General features: G+C 41.1%; 1 protein-coding gene across 11 annotated transcripts in view; it reads right to left on the minus strand.

Annotated features, from left to right (window-relative positions):
- CCDC30 (coiled-coil domain containing 30) overlaps window positions 1-26,844 on the minus strand; it is a 157,166-nt gene that overhangs the window by 64,772 nt on the left and 65,550 nt on the right. The window contains exons 6-8 of one of the 11 annotated variants that reach the window (XM_089300843.1): window positions 21,488-21,625; window positions 17,239-17,402; window positions 6,076-6,319 (exon numbers count right to left, since the gene is read on the minus strand). The exons of 9 other annotated variants lie outside the window; for them this stretch is intronic. In XM_089300843.1, coding sequence (XP_089156969.1) covers window positions 6,076-6,319; window positions 17,239-17,402; window positions 21,488-21,625 — 546 coding nt within the window. The remainder of the gene's footprint in view (window positions 1-6,075; window positions 6,320-17,238; window positions 17,403-21,487; window positions 21,626-26,844) is intronic. One more of the 11 variants, XM_089300842.1, reaches the window with a different exon arrangement.

The following is a 26,844-nucleotide window of genomic DNA, read 5'->3' on the forward strand; positions in this document are numbered from 1 at the left end:
CATACCCAGAAGTGGGATCATATGGCAATTCTAGTTTTAGGTTTTTGTTTTGTTTTGTTTTTTTGACAGGCAGAGTGGACAGTGAGAGAGAGAGACAGAGAAAAAGGTCTTCCTTTGCCGTTGGTTCACCCTCCAATGGCCGCTGTGGCTGGCGCGCTGCGGCCGGCGTACCGCTCTGATCCGAAGGCAGAAGCCAGGTGCTTCTCCTGGTCTCCCATGGGGTGCAGGGCCCAAGCACTTGGGCCATCCTCCACTGCACTCCCTGGCCACAGCAGAGAGCTGGCCTGGAAGAGGGGCAACCAGGACAGAATCCGGTGCCCCAACCAGGACTAGGACCCGGTGTGCCGGTGCCGCAAGGTGGAGGATTAGCCTATTGAGCCACAGTGCCGGCTAGTTTTAGGTTTTGAGGAATTTTCATAATTTTGGACATTAGTCCCTTATCAGATGCCTGCCTTGCAAATATTTTCTCCCAGTTATAGACTGCCTGTTTCCTTTGCTAATTGTTTTCTGTGCAGAAGCTTTTAGTTTTATGCTATTTTATTTGCCTATTTTTGTTTTCATTGCTTGAGTTTTTGGAATCAAATGGAAAAATCCATTCCCTGGATCAATGCCAGGTAGTTTTCCCACTTATGTTTTCTTCTAGTGGTTTTACAGTTTCAGGTGCTATGTGAAGTGTTAATAGCTTTAGGTCATATGGATTACCTTACACAGGGGACTTCAAAAAGTTCGTGGAAAATGGGATTTTAAAATGTGCATTTTCTGTGAATTTTCTGAAGACTCTTTGTACAGTTTTCCATAATGTCTATACTAATTTACATTCCCATTAGCAGTGTACAAGAGTTCTATTTTCTTCATATCCTTACCAATACTTATCTTTTGCCTTTTTGATAATAACCATTCTAACAGGTGTGACGTGATCATTGTGTGTGTGTGTTTTTTTTTTTCTATTTGAAAGGCAGAGAGACACAGAGTCAAACACAGACAGACAGACACACAGACAGAGCTCTTTCATCCACTAGTTTACTCCCCAGTGTCCACAATATTCAGGGCTGGGCCACGTCAGAGCCAGGAAGCAGGAACTCAATCTGGGTCACCCATGTGGGTGGCAGGGACCCAGGTACTTCAGCTGTTACCTGCTGCTTCCCAGCGGCCACATCATCAGGAAGCCAGAGTAAGGAGCTAGAGACAGCCATCAAACCCCGGGAGACTGAACTGTTCATCTACACATGCTCCTGTGATATTTTAAATTAATTATCACTGAAGAATTAATGCTCTTATTTTATCTAATTGCTTTGAAAATTTTGTTAATGTGAATTTATTCCTAAGACAGATCTGTTCCAGGTTTTGGAGGCTAGAAGCTTGAGCGCTAAACTCTTTTTTTTTTTTTTAATTTATTTTTTGACAGGCAGAGTTAGACAGTGAGAGAGAGAGAGAGAGAGAGAAAGGTCTTCCTTCCATTGGTTCACCCCCCAAAATGGCCGCTACAGCCAGGGTGTTGCAGCCTGTGTGCTGCACTGATCCAAAGCCAGGAGCCAGGTGCTTTTCCTGGTCTCCCATGTGGGTGCAGGGCCCAAGCACTTGGACCATCCTCCACTGCCTTCCCGGGCCACAGCAGAGAGCTGGACTGGAAGAGGAGCAACCAGGACAGAACCGGCGCCCCAACCAGGACTAGAACCCAGAATGCCGGCGCCGCAGGCAGAGGATTAGCCTAGTGAGCCATGGTGCCGGCCTTTGAGCGCTAAACTCTTGCTAAATTCACCAAGAAATCTCTAACACCTGGGGTTTCTGGGAGCCAGTTGGCAGTCTTCCTTAGGACACCAGCTTGAGTGAGAACTGTAAGCATTCTGTGAAGTTTGCAGCAAGTAGAAGCAAATGGCATAGCTATTAAATAAGCAGTAAGCTTATTTACTGCTTATTTAAGTGATAGAGCCTGAGTAAGCAGACTCAGGCTCTATCACTTCCTTAACATGGGCAAATAAGCTTCCCTTTCTGGAAAAATATGTAACTTTTCTAAAGCCTCAGTTTCCGTATCTACATAGAGGCAACAATAATATTCCTGCCTCATTGTACTGTTTGATACATAAGGATATTTAGTATAGTGCCTAGAGCATAGTAAATTATCAATAATGTTAGGAAAAAGAACCAGGAAACTAGGTTTTAGCCCATAAAATTAAGATAATCAATGCTGGTTCCAACTACTTCAAGAGTGTTATCTAGAAATCAGCTATCAGGCACCCTGTAATATTGTGGAGCAGCAGAAGTTAAGCCTCATATGTGATGCTACAAAATACTTATGACCAAAACAGCTCACATACTTACTTATAAAAGTGCTCTCAAAGTTCTTTTTCTATGTCTTTAACACTTATAAACATTAAACATTTGGTATCTGGTTCAGGCTGACGCTACTTAAATGTGTCCATTATGAGGGTAATGAAGACACAGCACACACAGAATAGCAGCTGGCCGACCATAGGAACAAAGACCAGGAAAGCCACACATACAAACACACACAGGCACAGACCAGATAAAAAGCAGAACATTCTACAGCCATCAGTTAGCCAAAGAATGCTACACATAGAAAGAGGTTCTGAAATCACCAATGTACAGCACACGGCAGAAAAAAATGTTTTAAAGAAGTAAATGAAGTATCCAACAGGGCTTTGGGAAATGTAAAGTTTTGGGAAATGTAAAGTTCAAATACAAATGTGTTATTTTTTCCCCATGAGGTCCAAATCTATCTAGTTTATTACTGTATAAGCCTTAATACAGGATCTGATATATCATAGATAGCCAATTAATATTGGTTTAATAAATGAATAAGAAAAATTTAATCTTCTTCCAATAATTCCTGGTCACTATTATGGGAAAAAATTTCTGAACTAGTGTTAGAATTCAGCAAAATCCTAAAAGACTGTGGGTTATATAGGAATATTTGCTCTTCTACAAAGTGCCTATTCTCCCAGTGTTCCATAGAATTTTTATATATTTCATAGTTTTTCACCTCCATTCTAGGTTTTGAGAAATTATTCTTCATTACAATGGAAAAGTGTAAATTAAAAGAAAATTAATAAATTAACCAAGTTATTACTTCTCATGCTCTAAATTGCATACTCTAAAGGCATGCTGATCATTTTAAGTTCCTAGGTAAACACTTCATAACCTTTGTGAGCTTTGTTATTTATAAGGCTGTGTGTTCAGCCTCAGCTCAAGCCTCTTCTGCTAGCCCAATACCCAACAAGGGGACTTTCTGGGAGTTGTAAAATTGATCTCTTCCTGAATATTTGATGTCACATTCCCTAATCCACAATGGCCGGAGTTGGGTCAATCCTAAGCCAGGAGCCAGGAACTACTTCCAGGTCTCTCACATGGGTGCAGGGCCCAAGGACTTGGGCCATCTTCTGCTGTTTTCCCAGGCGCATTAGCAGGGAGTTGCATGGGAAGTGAAGCAGCCGGGACTTGAACCAGTGACCTTATTGGATGCCAGCGCTGCAGGTGGCAGCATAACTCTCTTCTATGCCATAGCACCAGCCCCTCAAATATACCTTTGACTTCCCTTACTGTTACTCTTTTTATTTTTCCCAAATGTATACTTGAATCACTTTTCAAATGCAAATTATCAGATTTTTGAAGTTGGCTTTCTTATGAATACAAAGGCCTCCCTCTTGGGATCTCAAAATCAGTTCTAGAATATTTATGGACTGAAATCTTAACTTGTACAAGAGCCCATAAAAGTGAGACATAAGAAAGAATTTATGTGGCTTGTGGTCACTCCTATTATTTCTCTTACAAGTAGATTTTTAGCAAATAGCAAAAGCCATCTTTAAAATAGTTCTGTGTTTGTAGTCTTCTCCCCACTAAAATGAAGTACTTTGTATAGGAAGCTGCATATCAGGAATAGAAAAGGTAGCACCTATCCTGACATTCCCTATCCCACCTGCTCAGGGCAGACCTCAACAATCAATCAGCAATTTTTCCTTATGAGCTTAGATGGAGCTTAAGAATTCTTGATAATAAAGTACACCAACTGAGGTGGTAGTAGGTTAAGATGACTCTTGGAATGCCCACACCCCATATCCAGAGTGCCTGGGGTTGACTCCCAACACTGCTTCTGATTTCAGCTTCCTGCAAATGTACCCATGAGACACCAGAAGATGGTGAAAGTAGTTGGGTCCCTGTCACCCATATGGGAAACAGAGATGGAGTTCCTGGCTCCTGGTTTTCTCCTGGTCTAGCCCTAACTGTTGTAGGCATTTGAAGAATGAAACAGTTGATGGGTGAGATCTCTCTCTGTCACTCTGCCTTTCCAACAAAAGTTTGTAAAAATGCACATCAATGGATGGACTTAGTTCAGATTTTAATTGCTACTGTATTACGATTTATGCCATGATTATAATATCACTCAGTAAGTACATGTTAATGATGAGATTAAAAATGATGTTGGGAGGCCGGTGCTGCAGCTCACTAGGCTAATCCTCTGCCTTGCGGCGCTGGCACACCAGGTTCTAGTCCCAGTCAGGGTGCTGGATTCTGTCCTGGTTGCCCCTCTTCCAGGCCAGCTCTCTGCTGTGGCCAGGGAGTGCAGTGGAGGATGGCCCAAGCCCTTGGGCCCTGCATCCCATGGGAGACCAGGATAAGTACCTGGCTCCTGCCATCAGATCAGCACGGTGCGCCGGCCGCGGCGGCCATTGGAGGGTGAACCAACAGCAAAGGAAGACCTTTCTCTCTGTCTCTCTCTCTCACTGTCCACTCTGCTTGTAAAAAAAAAAAAAATGATGTTGGGATGGGCAATTAACCTAGCAGTGAAGACACTGATTAAGACGCCCTTGTTCTAAGACAGGACAGAAGCAGGACTCACTAAAATCAAGCTCCACCGGAAATGATATACATCCCCCTCCCACCTAATTATGCATCCAGCTCCAGTTCCAAACCAATCAAGAGCAAGGAGCATCCAGACCCTAACCACAAAAGACCCCTACTGCCCTATTAGAGACTTCAACCTGCACACATGTCCAGGATAGCCCAATGTGACTAAGTGATCTTCCTGGGTTGTTGGCAGTGAGCAACACCACCATTTTGAACATGTCATATAGAAAAATAAAACACATCAACCAACCAACAGTGCCTGCACAGGACACCAGGCAAGGTACAAACTTAAGTGTCATGTACCAGGGGTGACTGAGCAGACTAAAGTGCTGTTTGCTAAGGAGAAAAACCCCCACGCCCACCCATCCCCATAGAAACACCTGATCCACTCTTGTTGGGGAGCCCATCAGTGAAACTTCTGCCTACCATGCTGTCTCCCTTGTGCTTGTGCATAAACCCCCAATAAGCTTGTCTGGGTTGTATGTTGGTCTCTTGTCAATTTCGATTTGCAAGTGAGTCAAAGAACCTGTTTTTTTTTTTTTTTTTTTTTTTTTTTTTTACAGGCAGAGTGGACAGTGAGAGAGAGAGAGACAGAGAGAAAGGTCTTCCTTTGCTGTTGGTTCACCCTCCAATGGCTGCCAGGGCCGGCGCGCCGCGCTGATCCGATGGCAGGAGCCAGGTACTTATCCTGGTCTCCCATGGGATGCAGGGCCCAAGGGCTTGGGCCATCCTCCACTGCACTCCCTGGCCACAGCAGAGAGCTGGCCTGGAAGAGGGGCAACCAGGACAGAATCCGGCGCCCTGACCGGGACTAGAACCCGGTGTGCCGGTGCCGCAAGGCAGAGGATTAGCCTAGTGAGCCATGGCACCGGCCTAGAACCTGGTTTTGTAACAGCTGTATATGCAGATGCCTGGCTTGATGCCCAGCTTAGGGTCCTGTAATGCAGACTCTGGGAGACAGCAGGTTATGGCTCAAGTGATTGGTTCTTCCACTCACTGCACTGTATTCCTGACTCTCAGCTTCAGCAGCCCTGGTCCAGTCCTGGCTATTGTGGGCGTTTGGGGAGTGAACCAGCAAATAAGAGATCTTATTCTCTGTCTGTCTGTCTCTCTGTGTGTATCTCAAATAAATAAAAAAGTTTTAAAAAAGTGTACATTCACATCTAGTAGTAGGAAATGAACCCCATGTGAGCGTGTGTTTACAGCACCTACCTGGGCACTACTGTCATCTGAACTATCCCCAGAGCTCTGAGACTGCAGGAGGCTCTGATCGATATGGCTCAGCTCTTCTCTAAGCCTCACAACCTCCTCAGGCTTCACGGTCAAGGGCTGTTCTTCACCCTTCATCTCTCGATTCTGCTGGCAGTCCTCTTCCTTCTGCCTCTCTGCTGAGGCAGTGCCCTCCTCTCCTGATTCCTCTGGAGCTTCCTTCTGCTCACTTTCTCCTAATGTGGGACTTGGTGCAACAATAACAGTAAGAAACTATCAAAGTGCTTATTGGAGTAGCAGAACAGGGAGAAAATATCTTACAAGTCAGGATGGTACTACAAGCAAGATTTTCCAATGACTTCTCAGGTAGAGTAATATTATTATAAGTAACCTTAGAAACAGTGAGTTATATTTTTCACTCACAGACTTCTGTTTACCACAAACAATCACTTTAAATGAATTCTTTAACTTTTCAAAGTTTAGTATGACATTGGGCAAACATTATAAAGATTTTTTCTTAAAGAAATAACTCAACAGGAAGCCAGGCATTTTAGCAAGCACCAGGTCTGTAACAGGACAAACTCTCTGACCTAAGGGGCTTACAATTTAGTGAAAAAGAAAGACAGGTATGTATATGATTAGACTAAATGAGTAATAAGTACAATGATCCCTCAGTATCCTCGGAGGATTCGTCCCAGGACCCCTGCAGATTCCAACATCTGAGTGACTGATAGAAACTGGTGGAGTATTAGAATGACCTACACATATCCTTCCTTGTGCTTCAAACCATCTCTAGTATTACTTATAATAACCAATACAATGTAATTGTTATAGAAATAGTTGTTATACTATATTGTTTAGGGAATAATGACAAAGAAAAAAGTCTGTACATATGTTAGTAGAGCAATTTTCTTTTTAAAGCAACAGAGAGACAGACAGAGATACAGAGAGAGATCTGCCATCCACTGGTTCACTCCCAAAAGCCCATAACAGCTGAAGCTAGGCCAGGCCATAACAAGGAGCCAGGAACTCCAACCAGGTCTCCCACATGGGTGGCAGGGGCCCAATACCTTAGGCCATCATCTGCTGCATCTCAGGTTCATTAGCAAGAATCTGGATCAAAAGCACAGAGTAGCTGGACACGAAGTGGACACTCTGATATGGGATGTGTATGTCCCAAGCAGCAGCAGTTTAACCTGCTGTACAATGCCCACCTGGATGCAATTTTTAAAAAACATTTTTGAACCACCACTGAGTTGAGTCTATAGCTGAGGAGCCTCCAGATGCATAGGGCTGACGGTAATATGAGGCCTGACAGGTGAGTAGACACGAGCTAAATAAATGTAAAGGAAGTGTGTAAATATGAAGGTCTTCAAAAGTTCACGGGGAGCAGGTGTTTGGCACAGCAGTTAAGTTGCTGCTTGTGACACCCATATTCTGTATTGGAGTGCCTGTTTGGAGTCCCAGCTCCTCCACTGCAAATCCAGCTTCCTGCTAGTGCACCCTGGGAGGCAGCAGACGATGGCTCAAGTGCCTGGGTCCCTGCCACTCACATGTAAGACCCAGACTGAATCACGGGCTCCTGGCTTTGGCCACCCATGTGGGAGACCAGGATGCTGGCTTCAGCCTGGCTCCATGCTGGCTGTTGCAGTCATTTGGGGAGTGAACCTGTGGATGAAAGATCTCTCCCTCTGTCAGTCTCTATCTCTTTGTCATTCTTCCTTTTAAATAAATAAACACATCCTTAAAAGAAAAGAACAGCAGTCATAGATGACACCTGGATTTCTGCCTGGGGCAAATGGGCAAGACCAAGGTGGGGGAATGTGGATATGGAGCGGAGAGATGTCTGTGGGCAGAATCTGTGACATAAACACTGGGTTGGATGAAACAACCCAGGGAAAAGAGCAGAAGTTGGAGGAGGAGACAAAAACCATGCAAGGAACAAGCAGAGGAGCCTGAGGAGTCTGAGGAAGGAGGAAAAACGGGAGACTGTGAGCCTCAGAAACCAAGAGCAGGAAATGCGCCTTGCGTGGTTAGAGAATGTGGACGAAGAGTAGAGCAGACCAAATATGCCAAGACTCTGCGAATGATTGTACATGAGATTACTTTACAACAAAATAATACATTACAAAAAAGCCGAATGTACAGTTACAACAATGCTATTAAAACAGTGACTAAACTGAGACATGAAAATGACTATAAGATTAAAGATAATTACAACAAAATAATGCATTACAAAAAAGCTGAATGTACAATGTTTACGTTATTAAAACAGTGACTAAATTGAGACATGAAAATGGCTATGAGATTAAAGATAATTCAACCAGAAAGCGATATAAACACTAGTCATCAACATGAAGAATATTATCAAAGTAAAATCATCAGACAAAAAAACATGTATGTTTGCATATGCATACATATGAAGGATATTCAAAAGGTTCATGGAAGGGGCAGCCACCACTGGCACAGCGGGTCAAACCGCCCTTTTGGACGCCCACATCCCGTATTAGAGTGCCATTCGAGTTTTGGCTATTTTACTTCTGATATAGCTCCCTGCTGATGCACCTGGGAAGGTAGCAATTGATGGCCCAAGTACTTGAGTCACTGTCACCCATGTGAGAGACCCAGATAGAGTTCTTTGCTCCTGGATTTAGCCTGGCTCAGTCCTGGCTGTTGTGGCCATTTGGAGAGTGAATAAGCAGATGGAGGATCTCTTTCTCTGTCTCTCTCTTTGTCTGTCTCTGTCACTCTGCCTTTCAAGTAAATAACAAATCATAGAAAATGTGTGTATTATGAAAAAATGCATTAATTTCAAAATTTTTCACCAGAATAAACTCATCTTTTAATTCCATTTGTCTATGAACTTTCTGAAGTACCTGCATGCATACTATAGGAAAATGTACACTTGGAAAAATCTGGAAAGAAACAGGAAGAAAGACTGTATCTCAGGAGTGCTTTTTCCTTTTAACTTTCCTCTCTAATACACTATAGAAAATAATTAAACATTTTATTTTGGATTCAGCAGTTTTCAAAAGATAATATATCCAAATGATACAAAACAGCATGTAGTAGAGAAAAATACCTTAACTAATTTTTTAATAAAATAATAATGAATTTTACATCATTTATAACCCTTTTTCCTTTTCCTACTCCCAGTGGAAGCTAAATCACATTAAGAATGGGAAAGGGGTAAGCATTGTGACACAGTGGGTTAAACTGGATGCTCGTATGCCCTCCTCATGCATGTGGGAAGGCAGTGGAAGATGGCCCAAGTACTTAGGCCCCATGCCACCCAGATGGGAGATCAGGTAGAATCCCTGGCCTAGTCCAGAACTGCTATTGTGGCCATTTGGGGAGTGAAGCTCCTGCTTTCTTCCTCTGTCACTCTGCATTTTGATAAATAGATACATAGATAAGTAAATATTTTAAGAAAGACTGGGACAGGGGCTGGTGCTGTGACACAGTGGGTTAATGCCCTGGCCTGAAGCGCTGGCATCCCATATGGGCGCCGGTTCTAGTCTTGGCTGCTCTTCTTCCCATACAGCTCTCTGCTATGGCCTGGGAAAGCAGTAGAAGATGGCCCAAGTCCTTGGGCCCTTGCATCTACATGGGAGACCTGGAAAAAGCTCCAGGCTCCTGATTTCGGATTGGCGCAGCTCCGACCTTTGCGGCCATCTGGGGAGTGAACCAATGGATGGAAGACCTCTCTCTCTCTCTGTCTCTACCTCTCTCTGTAACTCCATCTTTCAAATGAATAAAATAAATGTTTAAAAAACAAAAGACTGGGACAATGTAAACATATACTTTATATGTTTAGAGATGGAAAAAGGATTTTTTCTTGTCAGAAGATGGAAATCCACCTTTCCTTATTTTTCTCACTAAGTGCAACTAAAAACTCTGAACATTACATATAAAACAAATATAAGAAGAATCTGAAAGGTGAAGAGAAGGTAGCAGACTAGCTATAGATTTTGAAACCTGAGGAATGATAATGGCTGGAAATTTCACAAGTTTTCTGTTTGCTTCATACTCAAATACGTCAGATTCAGAGCTTCAGAAGATAACAACCCAGACAACGCCAACAAGCACAGGCCAAAAACAAACAAACAACAACAAACAACAAACCCCCCAAATCCAGCTATCTTTAGCCAAACACAAGAAAAGGATACAAAGGAAGTGAGAGGACTTTAGTTTAACACCTACTTTCCTCCAGCAGGATACTTCACTGGCTGAGTTGGGAGCTTAGACTTCTACCCTCACCAGACCACTGGGTTGAAATCAGAGAAGCCCAAGCTGGGAGCAGGGACTTGAATCTCTGCCAGGCAGTGATGAGCTCTCCTACACTGCAGTGTCCATGCCCCATGTGGGGAGTCTAGCATTCTACTCCAAGCTGGAGTGCAGATGGGCATGTTACTCCCTTTCCACTGGGTGGTGTCAGAGGAAGCCAGGTGGAGAGTTGGCACAATGAGACCATTCCCACTACCCGCCTTGTGGTATCAGTGGAGCCCAAGTAGGGAGAAATAACAAAGCACCCTTCTCCCTCTCAGTCAGGTGGAGGAGGAATTCCCACCCTTACCAGCTGTAATAAGGACCCTTTTCTTCCTTGGGTGTCCATGGAGGCTGGGTGAGGCTATGACTTCTGCCCCTTCCGGGCAGTGTTGAGACAGCACTTACCTCCCCCAAACACCTCCCTTCATGGAGTAGCCCCTGAAAAAGATCAGCTCAACCAAAGGTCTAAGTAAGATATACAAAATATCCAAATTTCATTCTAAAATCACTCATCATACTCACCACAACAACCCAAAACAGGAACGTCTTGACTTGAATGAAGAAAGACAAGAACTGATGCCAAGACTGAGATGTTAGAATTTTCTAACAAAGCCGTAAGTCAGCCATTATAAATATATTTCATGAGGGATTATGAACATACTTGAAACAAAGTCTCAGAAAAGAAATAAAAAGTTTCAACAAAGAAATAAAATACATAAAAAAGAATCAAATGGAAATTTTAGGACTGAAAAATATAGTAACTAAAATTTTTAAAACTCAATGCCTGGGCCCACCAGCAGAACGCAAAGAATAGAGAAAACAACCAGTGACCTTGAAGATAGAGCATTTGGAATGACCTAATCTGAATAAGAGATAGAAAACAGAATGGAAAAAAAATGAATAGAGCCTCTGGGACCTGTGGGATTACAACAAAAGGTCTAGCACTTATCCCATCAAATCACAGAAAGAGAGGAGCATATAGGCATAGCTGAAAAGCACTTGTGGAAAGAGTGACTATAAAACTGTCCAAATGACATAAACATACAGATTCAAGAAGACGGGGATGGCCCTAAACAAGATAAACCTAAAGAAATTCATACCAAGCCACACAATAGTCAAACTTCTGAAAAAGTCCAGACAGAAAAATCTTGAAAGCAGTAAGAAATATTGTTTTACCTATAAGGGAAAACAATTAGAATGAGAATGGACATTCATCAGAAACTACAGAGGGGTGGGTGTTGTGGCAGTGGGTTAGCAGGGGGTTAAATCTCTGCTTGGGAAGCCAGCATCTCATATCTGAGCGTCTAGGGTCGAGTGCCACCTCTGCTTTTTGTAGGATGTATAAAGATAACAGAACAGATGAGTTTCTGTCAGAACTATATAACCTTTTCAAATAAAGAAAATTGAAAACTATTATAGTGGTTAGCATTGTGGCACAGGGCCAGTCTGAGTCCTGGCTGCTCTGCTTCCAATCCAGCTTCCTGCAAATTCACTGGGGAAAAGCAGTGAGTGACAGCCAAAGTACTTGGGCTCCTGTCACCACTGTGGGAGTTCTGAATGGAGTTCAGGGCTCCTGTCGTGTCTCTCCCGCTCTCTGTCACTATGCCTGTCAAATAAATAAATGAATGAAGCAATCTTTGGAACAAACAAACTACTATAGAAAGAAGGGGAAATTTGAGAGCCATGGTGGATCTCCAGACCCTTGCTAGCTACAAAGCATGTTCTCAGCTCCACGTCATTTTTGGCTGGTAGTTCACTTTTGCTGACCCCACTTTTATCCATAGAAATATGTATTTCTTTTAAAGAATATGCTCAGTTTGACTCTGGTTTCTAGTGTATATGTTGTCTCTTACACCTTTTGAAAGGAAAAATCCTGTGTTTTGGCGGGAGCATTTGGGGAATGAACCAGTGGATGGAAGATCCATCTCTCTCTCTGCCTCTCTCATTCCCTCCCTCCCTCCCTCTAACTCCCCCTTTTTAAATAAATAAATGAATCTTAACAGAAAAAGAAACCATAGAGGCCATAAGGAAGTGCTCAAGCCTGGAAAGAAAAGAAATGCCCACTGAGAATAGTCCTCCTTGTCTCCTCCATCAGTTCCCTTTTCTTACTTCTTTATCCAGCAGACTTTAGACTTCATTGCTTCCATCACTGTGTAAACAAAATGAACAACTCTCTTACCCCATTTTCCTTCCACCGTGCTGAAGTGGCAAAACTTTAACCTTGAGTAAATACCACTGTCTTTTCTTCCCTAAAAGTAAACTACTGAGCATTGCTAAGGATCATCACATGTTCTCAAAGATGGATGCCATATAACTTCAGGTTTTGTAGCCCAACTTGGCCTTCAATACCACCACCCTCCCCTGTTGCTATCTCTTCCATTTCCACATTGATTATTTCAAAGTTTTACAATTCTCTGCTGTTGCTATTCCTCTCTCACTTCCAGCAGGTATCTTTTCTTCCCACTTCAGAGAGCACAGAAACCACTGAGCGTGTCTTTTGATTTCTTCTTACGCTAAAAACTCACCTGCAGCTCCATTTATCCTCTATTATTCTTCCTGTTAAAATGGACAGGTATGCCCCCTCCCCCACCCCCGGCTAAGGCTGGCCCCTTTGCTGATACTCCGATACATCTATCAATTTGCAGATCCCCATAAGCATCTAAACACACTAGGTTCTGCTTATCGCAGCTCCATCTCCTTTTTTCTCCTTCACAACCAGACTTTTTGGGAAGCCTCGTCTACATTCACCATTCACGTTTCCATTCCCTACTTGTTCCTCAGTTCATTCCCACTCACTGCCCCATAGGCTGTCATTCAGAAAGCAATCTGTTTTTTTGCCTTCACTGGAACTACTCTTACTTCCTTACTGCTAAACTCAGTAGTCACTCCGTATTCCTTATTTCATGGACTTCGTGGCAGTACTTAATGTAACTCACCACTCCTTTGAAATACTCTTTAATCTGGCTTCTGTAACACACTCTCCTGATTTTTTCCCTACTTCTCTGACTGCTTTGTCTCGGTTACCTTTGATGTGTGTTCGAGGAGGATATTCTTTATGCCTCCTAGAGAGAGGTTTTCCTTAGGTTTCTGCCTACAGGTGCTTTTATCAAGCAACATACCGGTAACTTTTGTTACCATCTACTTGTAAAGGATTCCCAAATTTACCTCTTTTCCAGAGGTAAATTCCTGAGTTCCAAATCCTTAAATCCAATTGTGTGATGACTGTCTCCAGCTGGCTATTCTAACGACATTTCAAAGTCAGTGTGCCAAAAGCTACACTCCTTTTTCTCCTTCCTCAAAATTATTCTCTAACTCAGTGAATGACACCATCAAATCAAAAATTAAGTTATCCTTAACCTCTTTCCACAGCCAAATCACTGTCTACTATGCCTTCTTCCTCATTCTCCATACTCACCACTCCTTAAGTCCTATTGATTTTCTTCCTCTCAATTCCATGGACTTTGCTCTATCTCCACAAATATCATCATCTATCACCTAGATTACCCCCTAACTGCTACCTTCATTCTTTTTTTCTAAAGATATATTTATTTATTTGAAAGGCAGAGTTACAGAGAGGCAGAGGAGGAGAGAGAGGTTTTTCATCCACTGGTTCACTACCCAGATGACTGCAATGGCTGGAGCTGAGCCGATCTGAAGTCAGGAGCCAAAAGTTTCTTCCAGGTCTCTCACGCGGGTGCAGGGGCCCAAGGCCTTGGGCCATCTTCTACTGCTTTCCCAGACCATAGCAGAGAGAGCTGGATTGGAAGTGGAGCGGCGGGGTCTCAAACTGGCGCTGATATGGGATGCCGGCACTGCAGGCAGTGGCTTTACCTGCTACGCCACAGCGCCGGCCCCCTTCATTCTTTTTTTAATGTTTATTTATTTTCATGTACTTGAAAGAGTCACACACACACACACACACACACGCAGAGACAGAGAGAGAGAGACAGAGAAACTTCTACCCACTGCTTCATTCCCAAAATGGCCAGGATCAGGCCAATGCCAAATCCAGAAGCCAGGAACTTTATCCTCATCTCCCACATGAGTAGCAGGGGCCCAAGCACTTGAACCATAATCTGCTGCCTCTCAGAATGCCTCAGTAGGAACCTGGATTGGAAACAGAGTAGTTGGGAATAAAAGTGACACTCTGATATGGGATGCAGGCATCCCAAGTAGCAGCTTAACCTGCTGTGACACAATGCACATCTTGCTACCTTCATTCTTGCACCAACAATCTATTTTATAAAGAGCAGGCAGAGATTTTTTTAAAGAACAAATCTATTTTTGTCTTATCCGTGTTTCTAAAAGCTGCAGTAGTTTTCTATCACCTAAGTTTCCTACTCATGTCCTTTCACAACTGGGTCTTCACTCTCATCACCCCTTCCCCATTTCCTCTCTTCACATTCTATGCCACGGTTGGAACATTCAGCCCACAGGCTGTAGGAAGCCTGCAAAATCATTTGGTCTGGCTCTGCCACAACAACCACAGGCAGGACTCAGAATTCAATAAATCTATAGCAGGCCAATGTTTAAGTTGATAATTTTATATCACCATTGAGGTCAAGATTGAGGTCGACTTTTAGGACTTCAAATAAATGATGCTTTCTCTTGTACATGCCATCACCATCCCCCTGAAAGTTATTCTTCAGTCTTTTGCCTTGGCCTTTGATCAGTCATATTTCTTTTTTTAACTTTTATTTAGTAAATATAAATTTCCAAAGTACAGTTTATGGATTACAATGGCTCCCCCCCCCATAACTTTCCTCCCACTCGCACCCCTCCCATCTCCTGCTCCCTCTCCCATTCCATTTACATCAAGATTCATTTTCAATTATCTTTATATACAGAAGATCGATTTAGTATATGTTAAGTAAAGATTTCATCAGTTTGCACCCACACAGAAACACAAGGTGTAAAATACTGTTTGAGTACTAGTTATAGCATTACTTCACATTGGACACCACATTAAGGACAGATCCCACATGAGGAGTAAGTACACAGTGACTCCTGTTGTTGACTTAACAATTTGACACTCTTGTTTATGGCGTCAGTAATCTCCCTAGGCTCTAGTCATGAGTTGCCAAGGCTATGGAAGCCTTTTGAGTTCACCGACTTCGTTCTTATTCAGACAGGGTCATAGTCAAAGTGGAAGTTCTCTCCTCCCTTCAGAGAAAGGTACCTCCTTCTTTGATAGCCCCGGATCAGTCATATTTCAAGACTCATTCACTTTAAGACTAATTTTTGGTTCATTGGTCTGGGCCAGGGCCTGAGCTTTGTGTTCCTATATCGTCTAGTCTGCTTTGTTTCATTATCTTCCCCCAGCAGACTGTGTGGGCCAAAGAACAGCAACTGTGTCTTATTTTGTATCCTTATTATCTACCTACAGTACTCAGCACATGGTAGATGTGCAATTTATAGATGAATGTGATTGTATATGGACCTGAGTAAGTGCTGGCTGTGAAGGTGGACACAGGAAAGCACTACGAGTAAAGGAGAGAGAGTAGCATATGGCAGATGCACTGACTTCACACAGTCCTAGCTACAGGACGCAGTGTGAACCAAGTTGTGGAAACAGGCGCAGGAAGGAGTTCTTCAGAAGGAAGCCCAGTGTCTTACGGCAAGGCTCCTCGTCCCCGACGAAAGAAGGCCGCAGCCTTGCTCACTGTGGCAAGTATCCCTGCCAACTACCCCAATCAGTGGGGTGGATTTTTATCTGCTTTGATCATTGATGTCAACTCCTCCTCTGATAGAGCTTTAATTTGGACCATTTCATCTCCACTGTCATTTATCAAGATAAATGTCTTTTCATCTGTGGCTCATAAGTGGATTAATTAGCTTCCCATTTCATCTATTATAGAAATACCAGAACTGTATCACTTAAAAGTCATGTAATGTACCTTCCTAGTGCTCTCCTCCCCTACAGCAAACTACAGCTATGATCCAGCTTTGTGGCTTTTGTTCTTGCCACCATGATCATGTCTCTTTCCCCACCATCCCGCTAATATATTCTCCCCCACCATTCCGCTAATATATTCTTCCCCATCATCCCGCTAATATATTCTTCCTGCTTCTGACACTATATCTCTTGAGGGAGAATCCTGGACTGAGAGCTTACTCTAAAGTTTAAAGCAAATTTTAAGTGGGCATAAAATTCAGGGGCTCCAAGCTAGCAAACTAATCTCCTTCTAAAAACATTTACAAAGATACAAGTTTGGTTATTTCTAGACTGTATTTCCCCAATTTATTGATGAGTGCATCCTTTAGTAAGGCAGTTAAATAAAAATTGATATCTATCATTTCCTTTTGATTATTGACTTTTAGGCTTTTGTCCAAACATAATTTGATTGCATGTGCTTGTTTTTGTGCCAAAGCATAGCACTGCATTTGTTCAAAGCCTCAAAGATTTCTGTGAAAGATACTTTTTGTGAAAAAGCAAAAATATAACAGTTAGAAGACAAGATTATTTCCCCCATATTAAAAAGTGAAAGAGAAAGTTTTTCAAAATGTAGCTATCAGACACAATGTTAAATAAAAACAGCAAAAAACAACATCTCTGGAGGGTATGATCTTAGTTACATAAAAATATAAATATGTATGCATATAAAAAAGAAAGAAAAATTGAGATAATCCTAGTGAGAATTACAGGTTATGATTATCCTTTTATGTTTCTCCATGCTTTCTAAATTCTCTGTAAAAAGCGTATTTTTTTACAAAGAAAGAAAAAATGTTAAAAATGTTTAAAAAATATAATAACACATCAAAAGACAAACTCCTTAGAGATGGGTTATGACTAATTTTTTCCAGTCACATAATTTGGAATGAATATCAAATTCTTACAGTGATCAAGATAAATAAAATGAATCCTAAGTCATTGATAAGAGATTTTACTCTATTTACCAGAGTTCCTCTCTTTCTTCCTTTGGATTTTGAATCTCTATTTCCAAAATTGATAATTTAGACACAAGATCTTTACAGGTATTCTCACTTGTAATTAAATTTGCAGTTTTCCCCCCGAGAGTAAAATGATTTAAATTTTCAAATTCTTGTGAAAGCTTCAAGACCTGTAAAGTTAAGTAAAAAGACAAATATTCTATTTTGCATATTGTTATGTATAGCTGTGAAAAAAACTATACTGGTTATATTAAATGCTTAATTATTGCCTTAAATAGCATAAACTGATGTACTAATTGAAGTTTCATTCCAGGTTAATACTTTGTAGTTGTTATATAAATTAATCCATTTTTACTATAGGCATAAAAGTGTATACATTGGTGTTTTGAGTTTTATTTTACCGTTTAACAAGCAAAATGATGCTATCTGTAAAGTTCTACACTATTTCCACACTTCTTTGTTGTCAAGTTTCAAATGTACTTTGCTGACTCCTAAAAGCAAGAATGCACTGTTGTAAAAGAGAACATTAGAAAAACTGGATACACGCAAGACAGAACAACCGACTATTGAAAACACACGAACTAGTAAAGACTCCCAGACTATCTTAGTGGCTATCATAGTGGCTCTCAAACGTTAGCATATAAAAGCATCACCTGAGTAGTTTAGTAAGGGCACTGTTGCAGCCCCAACCCCAAGATTCCATCAGAGAAGTAGGGTGGGAGAAGAGATCCACCCTTGAAACGAGTCTCCCAGGGAATTCTGATGCAAGCTGATGCTCTCAGTCACTGCCTTGTGTGTGACTGGGAAAAGCATGTGTTCAGGTTTTGTTTGTTGTTTATTTGTTTTGTATAAATAGATTCTCAAGATTCTTTTCCTCAAAGGTTACTCTTTATACTTTCATATAAAATGAAAGACAACTTCCTTCAGGCAGTAGAAGGGATGGGTAGGACCTGGTCCTAGGAACAGCAGAGGGATCCCCATCAAAGCATTGCACTAAAGGAGGCAACAGCATTCCTAGCTCAGACCCTGAGTCTCTCTGGAAATGCAGTTTCTTTTGTAACTATGTATGATTTTAAGAACAGATTGGTTTACATTCTAAAGATCAATTTAATTTTATTTTACGAGTTCTTTAAATTTGGTTTCCTATGCCTTTTCAGTTCCCTGAAGAGAAACTGCAGTGTTCGATTGTGGTCTATAATCTCAAAAATCTCACACGGACTATAACCTTCGCTGGGGAGAAGGTTGGCTTTAACTGGGTCTTGGGGCACGGCATGATATAGATGGGTGAAGAAGAGACTATGAACAGCACATTCTAAGCTTGGGAGCAATGTAGTCAAAGGAACTAGCACAGAGTGAGTGAGAGTAATCTGTGGAGAAAGGAATAGAGGCTACAGGAGGAGAAGCTGAGGAAACAACGCGAGGCTGAGCGGAGGGATCAGATTATGAAAGGCCTCGAAAGACAACTTTCAAAATGAGCTGGCATTACTGTAAGCAAGAAAAAGGTTTCCAAAATGTGACTTAATCACTGATTCTCTGGTCATTGTGAAAAAAAAAGAGAAGTAAACATTACAGATAATAAATGTTCAGTTCTTCAGAAGTAAAGGATGGCAAACAGTGGAGTTTAAATTTGATGTGAAAACTGCTGAAGGTTTCTGAAGGGGATGGTGACAATAATACACTTCTGGGTATTCTGAATTTTTGCATGACAAGCTTGCTGAGTAGAGACTTTGTTCTTTATTGCAAGGAAAGTTAAAGTTACAGGATCTTCCATGACTTGGACATTGTGGAACAGGCCAGCTCTGTTCCACAGGTTTCTCCTTGTCAGGATGATATCTTAATGAATAACAGCTCAACCTAACAATCAGCCATGTTTAAATACTATAAAAATTAAACTGATCATTCCATTTTCTGATTGAGGGCTTGGGGTGGGATAGAAAGTGCATAGGCTGAGAATCACCAAGTAACTTGGCAGTGGGTTAGTATTGTTGGGCCTCAGAGTTCTCATGTATCAGCTGAAGGAGTTGACCTACATGATCTCAGCCCTTTCAGCTTGAACTTGGAGCCTGGGTATTGTGATCCAAACAAAAGACAGGCACTTCATCAAATACTTAAGACTCAACCTGTTTAGCCACACCTAGCAAACCAACCTTTAAGTCTAAACCATCCTCAGTTTCGTAGAGAAAATGGAATATAATGAATCAAATATTCAAAACAGGAACTTTTTAAGGGATAAAAGTTTGATGGGAAACAAAACACATATAGTCTCAAAAGTAATCTCCTGAACATGTACTAATTGCAAAGGTGGAGAAATCTATCAGACAGTGCCTTAACCTGAGTTGTGTTGTGAGGAGACATCAGACAAAGCCAGCTGAGAGACATTCTTCACAGTCAGTGGTCTATACCTGTTATGGCCTGCGTGCTTGTTTTCCCTCAAGATGTTGCAACCCTAACTCTCAGTGGTATGGGATTTGGAAGGGCTTTGAGAAATGATTAGGTCACAAGGGTAGACCCCTCACGAAGACATTAGCGCCATTTTAAGACAAAACAGGACAGAGCTTGCCTCCTCTGTCTCTGCCCTCAGCCCTCAGCCATGTGAGGGTGCAATGAGAAGATGACAGTGTGCAGAAAGGGAGTCCTACCAAACATGGGATCTGTTAGTACATTGGTCTTGGGTTCCCAGCCTCCACAACTGTGAGAAATAAATGCTGTTTAAGCCACTTGGTTTATGGCATTCTGTTATAGCTGCTCAGACTATGACCGTGCTCTTCAAAAATAGCAAGGTCATGAAAGACAAACACAGACTGAGGAACAGTTGGAGATTAAAGGAGCTTAGGACGTGGCAACTACATACAATTTATGATCCTGCATTAGGTATTCTACTAGAAAAAAACTGTTCATTTGTTAGAAAGTGGGGTAACTGGTAAATCTGAATCCAAGTTGTAGATGTAATAGAAATACTGTGTCACTGTTAATTTTATGATTTTTCAGATTTGTATTGTAGTAACATAAGGTATATTGCTATTTTTAGCAAACACACATGGAAATATTTACAGGTAAAGATTATACCTCTAGGTTACTTTCTAAGGGTTCACAGTGTGTGTGTGTGTGTGTGTGTGTGTGTGTGTGTAGGGAGAGACAATAATAAGGCAAACACTGCATCATGCTAACATTTAGAAGTGTGGAGGCTTATGGGAATTCTTTGTAATATTTTGGTAACTTTTGTATAAAGTGTGAAATTGTTTCAACATAAACAGGTTAAAAAACAAGGGAGAGAGTAGGATAGCTATATCTATATTACCAGGATAGTGATCTGGGTTTCTCGATCTTACATTATTACCTTATAGGATACATTATACTCTTCTCACTCCAGTCCCTCCTTTGTGTTAACTTTCCTGATGTTTCTCTGAAACACAAGTTCTTTCCTTGCACACAGTGATAACTCACTGTGTGACAAGGCCCCACAAGCTATGCTTAGTTGCAGGGTGTGCCCTACACATTCACCCTCCCAGGAAGTATTCTGGATCTTTCCCTCCTTACTGTCACATAATCCAGATCTCAATCCTTCAGCAACTTGCTACTTCGTTTCTAAACAACTGCAGATAGGATGAATTAGGCCTTGATCTAGCTCTTCATCTCATACATGACATTAAAATACAACCCAGCATATTTTAACTGTTGCTTTCAAACCTTCATTCCTTGCTACCATTTTAATCTAGATTGAAAGAGTGATTGAGGAAAGGAATTTTCAGCCAGGAGAAGATAACATAATAGGTAGGACTCTATAAATTACACCATAGGTAACCTCTTCATCTACCATTGGACTAACTCTGATCTGGTAGTCATTTTTAAGCTCAGGGAACAAATTTAGGTCAGGACATTTAAGCATTTTCCTAATTTTAAGCATAATCCCACTTCTCACTATAACAGAACTATACTTTTCTAAATTGAAGACATTTAAGTAAACTTTTCACATTGTAATATGTGCTCTAGCAATTAAGTTGTCATGAAGCTGATTTGAAGTTAAAAATTCACACATTAATTCTAAATACCAAGTACTGGTTGAAGTCTTAATATTTGTCCTGAAATACAAATATAACTTGACTTATGATCCACTTTATATGGCAATTTGTTCTATAATAATAAAAGAAGTTTTAATCTCCAAGTCATTTCTTATTGAAAATTATTTCATTCTATCCTACCCTCATTAAAATATATTAAATATTGAAAATTTAAATATTTAACAATTCAATCTCACCTTTGTTTCTAATTCAGAATTCTCTTTCTGTAGCAGGTCATACGCTGTTAAAAAATGGCCTCTGCTGTCTACTGCCCCTGGAAGACTTTGAATTTCATCATACAGGAATGTAAGTTCTGATTTTGATTTTTCTAATTCCTATTAAAAATGAAGATAATTTTTAGAATAAGACTATTTTTTTATTTTTATTTTTTGACAGACAGAGTGGACAGTGAGAGAGAGACAGAGAGAAAGGTCTTCCTTTGCCGTTGGTTCACCCTCCAATGGCCGCCGCGGCCAGCACACCGTGCTGATCCAATGGCAGGAGCCAGGTACTTCTCCTGGTCTCCCATGGGGTGCAGGGCCCAAGCACCTGTGCCATCCTCCATTGCACTCCCTGGCCACAGCAGAGAGCTGGCCTGGAAGAGGGGCAACCGGGACAGAATCCGGTGCCCCGACCGGGACTAGAACCCGGTGTGCTGGCGCTGCAAGGCGGAGGATTAGCCTAGTGAGCCGCGGCGCTGGCTGAGACTATTTCTTCATACAAAGTATAATATTTCTAAAAGTCTTAAAATGGTTCTGATAATGTTTTGTTAAAAAATTTTAATTAACCTTAGCATTCTGTTTCTCTGATCCACAGGTTGAAAGACTGGGTTTCTAGTGTCATTCCTACATTAAGCAAGGTTTGTATAGAGGTAAACTCTTCAGAGACTCCTGTATTAAATGGTTATTATCTGTTTTGAAATGTATTTTAAAAACTACCTTTAACAGAATAATGTGTTATGTGGTTTTCCTTTAATCTTGTGACAATCTTAGCAATGGATTATTGAAACTAAGGCCCGGGGAACTTAAATGACCCACTTAGGTTCACAAAGCCAGGAAGAGGCAAAGCTGAGATTGCAGACCCATGTCTATCTGACTTTAGACTTTGTGCTTTTAAATACAAATTATACTGCCTTATTTAACAGTGTATACCCAGTGACTAGTCCTCTGATTTTCCGTTCATATCCATGAGATGATTTTCATCTTAAGTCAGATGAAGATTTTCATCAAATTTTTACATTGATCATATGGACTATACAGTGGAAGATTAGGGTCTGAGAGTCAGACTGTGGTGTCCAATGAAGGGAACAGGTTACATAAAATTTACTTTAGAAGAACAGCTACTTGGTACTTCCCCAAAACCTTGAAGTCAGAGAGGGAGTGTGCTAATAAGCACTCAACAAAAAGGCAAGATGATAAGGGAGTGTCTTCCCAACACCACAGGAAGGGCAAGTGGTATCAATTTCCTATCTCATTTCATTAGGATGGGATCTGGGACATTATACTGGCTGCCACCCATCCTGCAAACTGATTCAGTATCACTGTGCTCTACACTGGACTTCCACAAACTCACTTCCATGCTTCTCTTCAAAGTATAGATTGATTGTGTCCTAATAGATCTTTCCAATATGAGGTTAAAACAAGAGACAAATACATGAGTCTATGAACACCGTAACAATCACCTGCTATTTGCAGGATTCTTTGACTAGTGCTGGAACTCAGCTTGGGGAAGCAACAGAACTACCTACTCCATTATTGTTACTAGAGGTACACATTCTATAGTGCCATGGACTGAATTGTGGCCACCCCCTTTGTGTGCTGAAGCCCTAATCCCCAATATCAAGGAGGTGATAAAGGTCAAATGAGAATGTAAGGGTGAGTCTCTGACTTGATAGGCTTGGTGCTTTTATAAAAAAGGAAGACACCAGAGCTTCTTCTGTCTCCATCATGTGAGCATAGATCGAGAAGGCAGCTGTCTGCAAGCCAGGAAGAAAGGCCCTCCATAGGAAGTGAATTGTTCCGCAGCTTGAGCTGAGATTTCCCAGCCTCCAAAACTGTATGAAAATTAATATCTGTTATTTTAGCTACTGAGTCTATAGTACCACTTATGGCACCATAGGCTAAGATATATAGTTATAATTTATTTTAAAATAGAAGATAATGTGAAATTCCCAAGTTAGGATTATTATAAGAGAAAAAAAACATCTTGAATGGCAGTACCTCACTTTTAACTTTCAAAGCCTTCTGTATGGAATTAAGACTGCATGCTAATTGCTTTCTCTTCTTTTTCTCTTTTGATAAATCACTTTCAAATATTTCAATTTTTTCTTGGCTCATATTAAATATCTGTAAAAAGCATTTTACACAATTAATTCTACATACAATAGCAGTGTTTCCTATAAATTCTGATAATAACATTTTTCTGCCTAACTCAATTATAAAGTCACCCAGGAAATATGAACTGAGGAAAACTAGGTCAGGGTACCATTGCTCCTAACATGTATTTTTCTCAACAAGCCTGTTCATGCAATGTACAATGTAGTAATACTCATTCTTCCTACATTATAGCCATCACAGAAGGAATAAAATATGATTTTGAAAGTATTTTATAAATTCTAGGTACCTATAAATATAAGGTGTTGTTCAAATCTATCCAAATTAAGTGATAATAATCATCGGAGTAATAATGGTGGCAGCTACTACTTATCAAGAGCTTCCTATATGTTAGATGCTACGGTACATGCTTTACATGAATTATCTCATTTTGTTTTCCCAGGACTCCTATGAGACTGGAATTACTATTACATTCTTTTTCAGAAGAGATAGGCAAGGCTTAGATAACTTAGATAACGTGACCAAGGTCACACAGTCAGTAAGGGGATTCAAATCCAAGTCTAACTTAAAAGTCCTTTTAATATCTACTCTATTCAATTTTGTCAAAGTGTGTTTTCTCTTTTACAAAAATCTGTTAAGGCCGGCGCCGCGGCTCACTAGGCTAATCCTCTGCCTTGCAGCGCCGGCACACCGGGTTCTAGTCCCGGTTGCCCCTCTTCCAGGCCAGCTCTCTGCTGTGGCCAGGGAGTGCAGTGGAGGATGGCCCAAGTACTTGGGCCCTGCACCCCATGGGAGACCAGGATAAGTACCTGGCTCCTGCCATCAGATCAGCGCGGTGCACCAGCTGTAGTGTGCCGGCCGCAGCGGCCATTGGAGGGTGAACCAACGGCAAAGGAAGACCTTTCTCTCTGTCTCTCTCTCTCACTCTCCACTCTGCCTGTCCAAAAAAAAAAAAAAAATTCTGTTAAGAACTGATTCCTTCCATCCAAAACAGACGGAAGGATTAAGTTCTAGTGTTGTAAAGCACAGTGAGGTGACTGTAGTTCACAATAACCTAGTCTATACTTTATGAATAATTGGAAGAGGGGAGCTTGGAGGTTCTAACTAGAGAGTAATAATAAAGAGAGGCAAATGCCCATCACCCTGATTTAATCAACATACATTGTTGCAGGTAACCGAACGCCACACTGTACCCCCATAAACATGTGTAACTATGTGCTAACCAAAAAATATGTTTTAAGTTTAAGGAGATGGAAATGCTAACTAAATCAATCTGATCATTACACATGTATACTTGTAGCGAATTATCATACTGAACCCAAAAATTATGTACAGTTAAAAACATTTTTAACATACCAAGTAATTAAATTGAAATAAAAATGCAGCTTAGTGAGCAAACTGTGAGAATGGGGACAATTTCCTTGATGACTACCTTGTCATCAAGCAAGCTGTGGACACTGCTCCATGGTGAAAGCACACCTGCCCAGGAAACTAACTGCATGTTAGATTTGGCCAATTAGGAAACAGCATGCAACTGATTCATGTGTACTCTGGAAGCTGGGCAGTGAAGAATGGTGTGACAGCAGGAAGCCCTACCAGTTCTGTACTACTAGCTAACAACAGAGAGACCAGAGCAGTTGCTTCACTTTTAGACCTGGTTTCCTCATGTGTAAAATAGGGATAATGATGCCTGAATCTCTCTCTCTTTTTCTCTCTCTCTCCATGGACACCCCATTCATAGAACAAGTTCTATTATATTATTATCAGATTGTCCTAATTTTTCACTCTTAAATCTTGACAGACTAGTTTATCTGAAAGACATCTTTAGTGGCTCCTTTCTAACTGACTGCTGGGAATGCCTTGGAAAGGGCATTCTGTAACTACTGATCACAATCTTAGAATGTAGAGTTACCATTTCTGGATGTGTGCTTTCTCCTTTTGCCCATTTTCAGTAATTCTTAAGCATCCTTATGGAGTTTACCTTACCTGTATTAGAAAATGTAGCAGAATATTGTCTTTTTAATATCTTACCTCATTCAGATCTTGTGCTTTAATTGTCTCTTGACCTTTCATACTGGTTCTTTTCTGTCTTCCTATAATATTGATAACTTGGGCTCTAAGATGGAAATCTTAATCCAAATAAATCATTAGTTATAATACATACACACATTATTTGAAAAAAAAAAATAAGCTACATTCCTTAAGCATCCCTCCCTGAGGGATATACCTATACCCATGAGGTCTCTTCCGAACAGCAGGTTCACCTCCTATCTGGTCCTGGAGCCTTTGGAGATTTGCTTTATTACGGATGTGAGCCTTTGCTGTTGTTTGGCAGCTGAACTGAAGGGAATAAGCATTAGAAACTACACTACAGAACTCTGACTGTTCTGAGTTAATCAAACTTATTAAAACTTTTTACTTATTAAAACTTTCTCATGTTTAACATCCATAAAATAGGACGTAATCCCAAAATGATGAATTGGGAATAATGGGGAATGCTAAGAGAAAAATGAATGCTAAGATTCAGGTACGACTTTCACAGTTCTTCCTGTCCAGCTATATGGACCATAAGCCTAATGAGAATTGTATTGACTTGACAACATTGTACATGGATGTGAAGAAGGATGACATATATTTTTTTCTAGGATGAATCTTTTCCCCTTCATCAGCCACCACCTCTGCTGAATGTTTCTGCAAATCTACATATGACATGCTGAGGCATTCAACACTCAAGGCAAGAATTTTCTTAGCTGTCTTATACCACGTGAGATGCCTCAGAACACGGTAGAGGAAGCACTTCAGCTCTTAAAAACTCTTCAATTCCTTTGTGTTTTCACAGTGTAAGGATGTCATGTGCAGTGGGCACTAGCACAGCATGCTGATTTGATGCCCATGTCATATCAGAGTGCCTGGGGTCAAGTCCCAGCTCTGCTTCTGATTCCACCTTCCTGCTAACATGCACCATGGGAGGCAGCAGGTGATGGCTACCCAAGTGGGATACCTGGATTGAATTTCCTGGCCCTCAGCTTCAGCCTGGTCCAGGTCTATCCTCTGCAGACATTTAGGGAGTGAACCAGCGGATGATCAATCTCTCTCTGCCTCTCAAATAAATAAATAAACAACCTTTTAAAAAAGAATGTTATGTGCTCGCTTTGGCAGCACATATACTAAAATTGAACGATAAAAAGAATGTTATGTATTTTAATGCTATAATTTAAAAA

The sequence above is a fragment of the Oryctolagus cuniculus genome, chromosome 7, assembly GCF_051225735.1.
Source record: "Oryctolagus cuniculus isolate XC-2025 breed Fujian yellow rabbit chromosome 7, ASM5122573v1, whole genome shotgun sequence".
NCBI classification, from domain to species: domain Eukaryota; kingdom Metazoa; phylum Chordata; class Mammalia; order Lagomorpha; family Leporidae; genus Oryctolagus; species Oryctolagus cuniculus.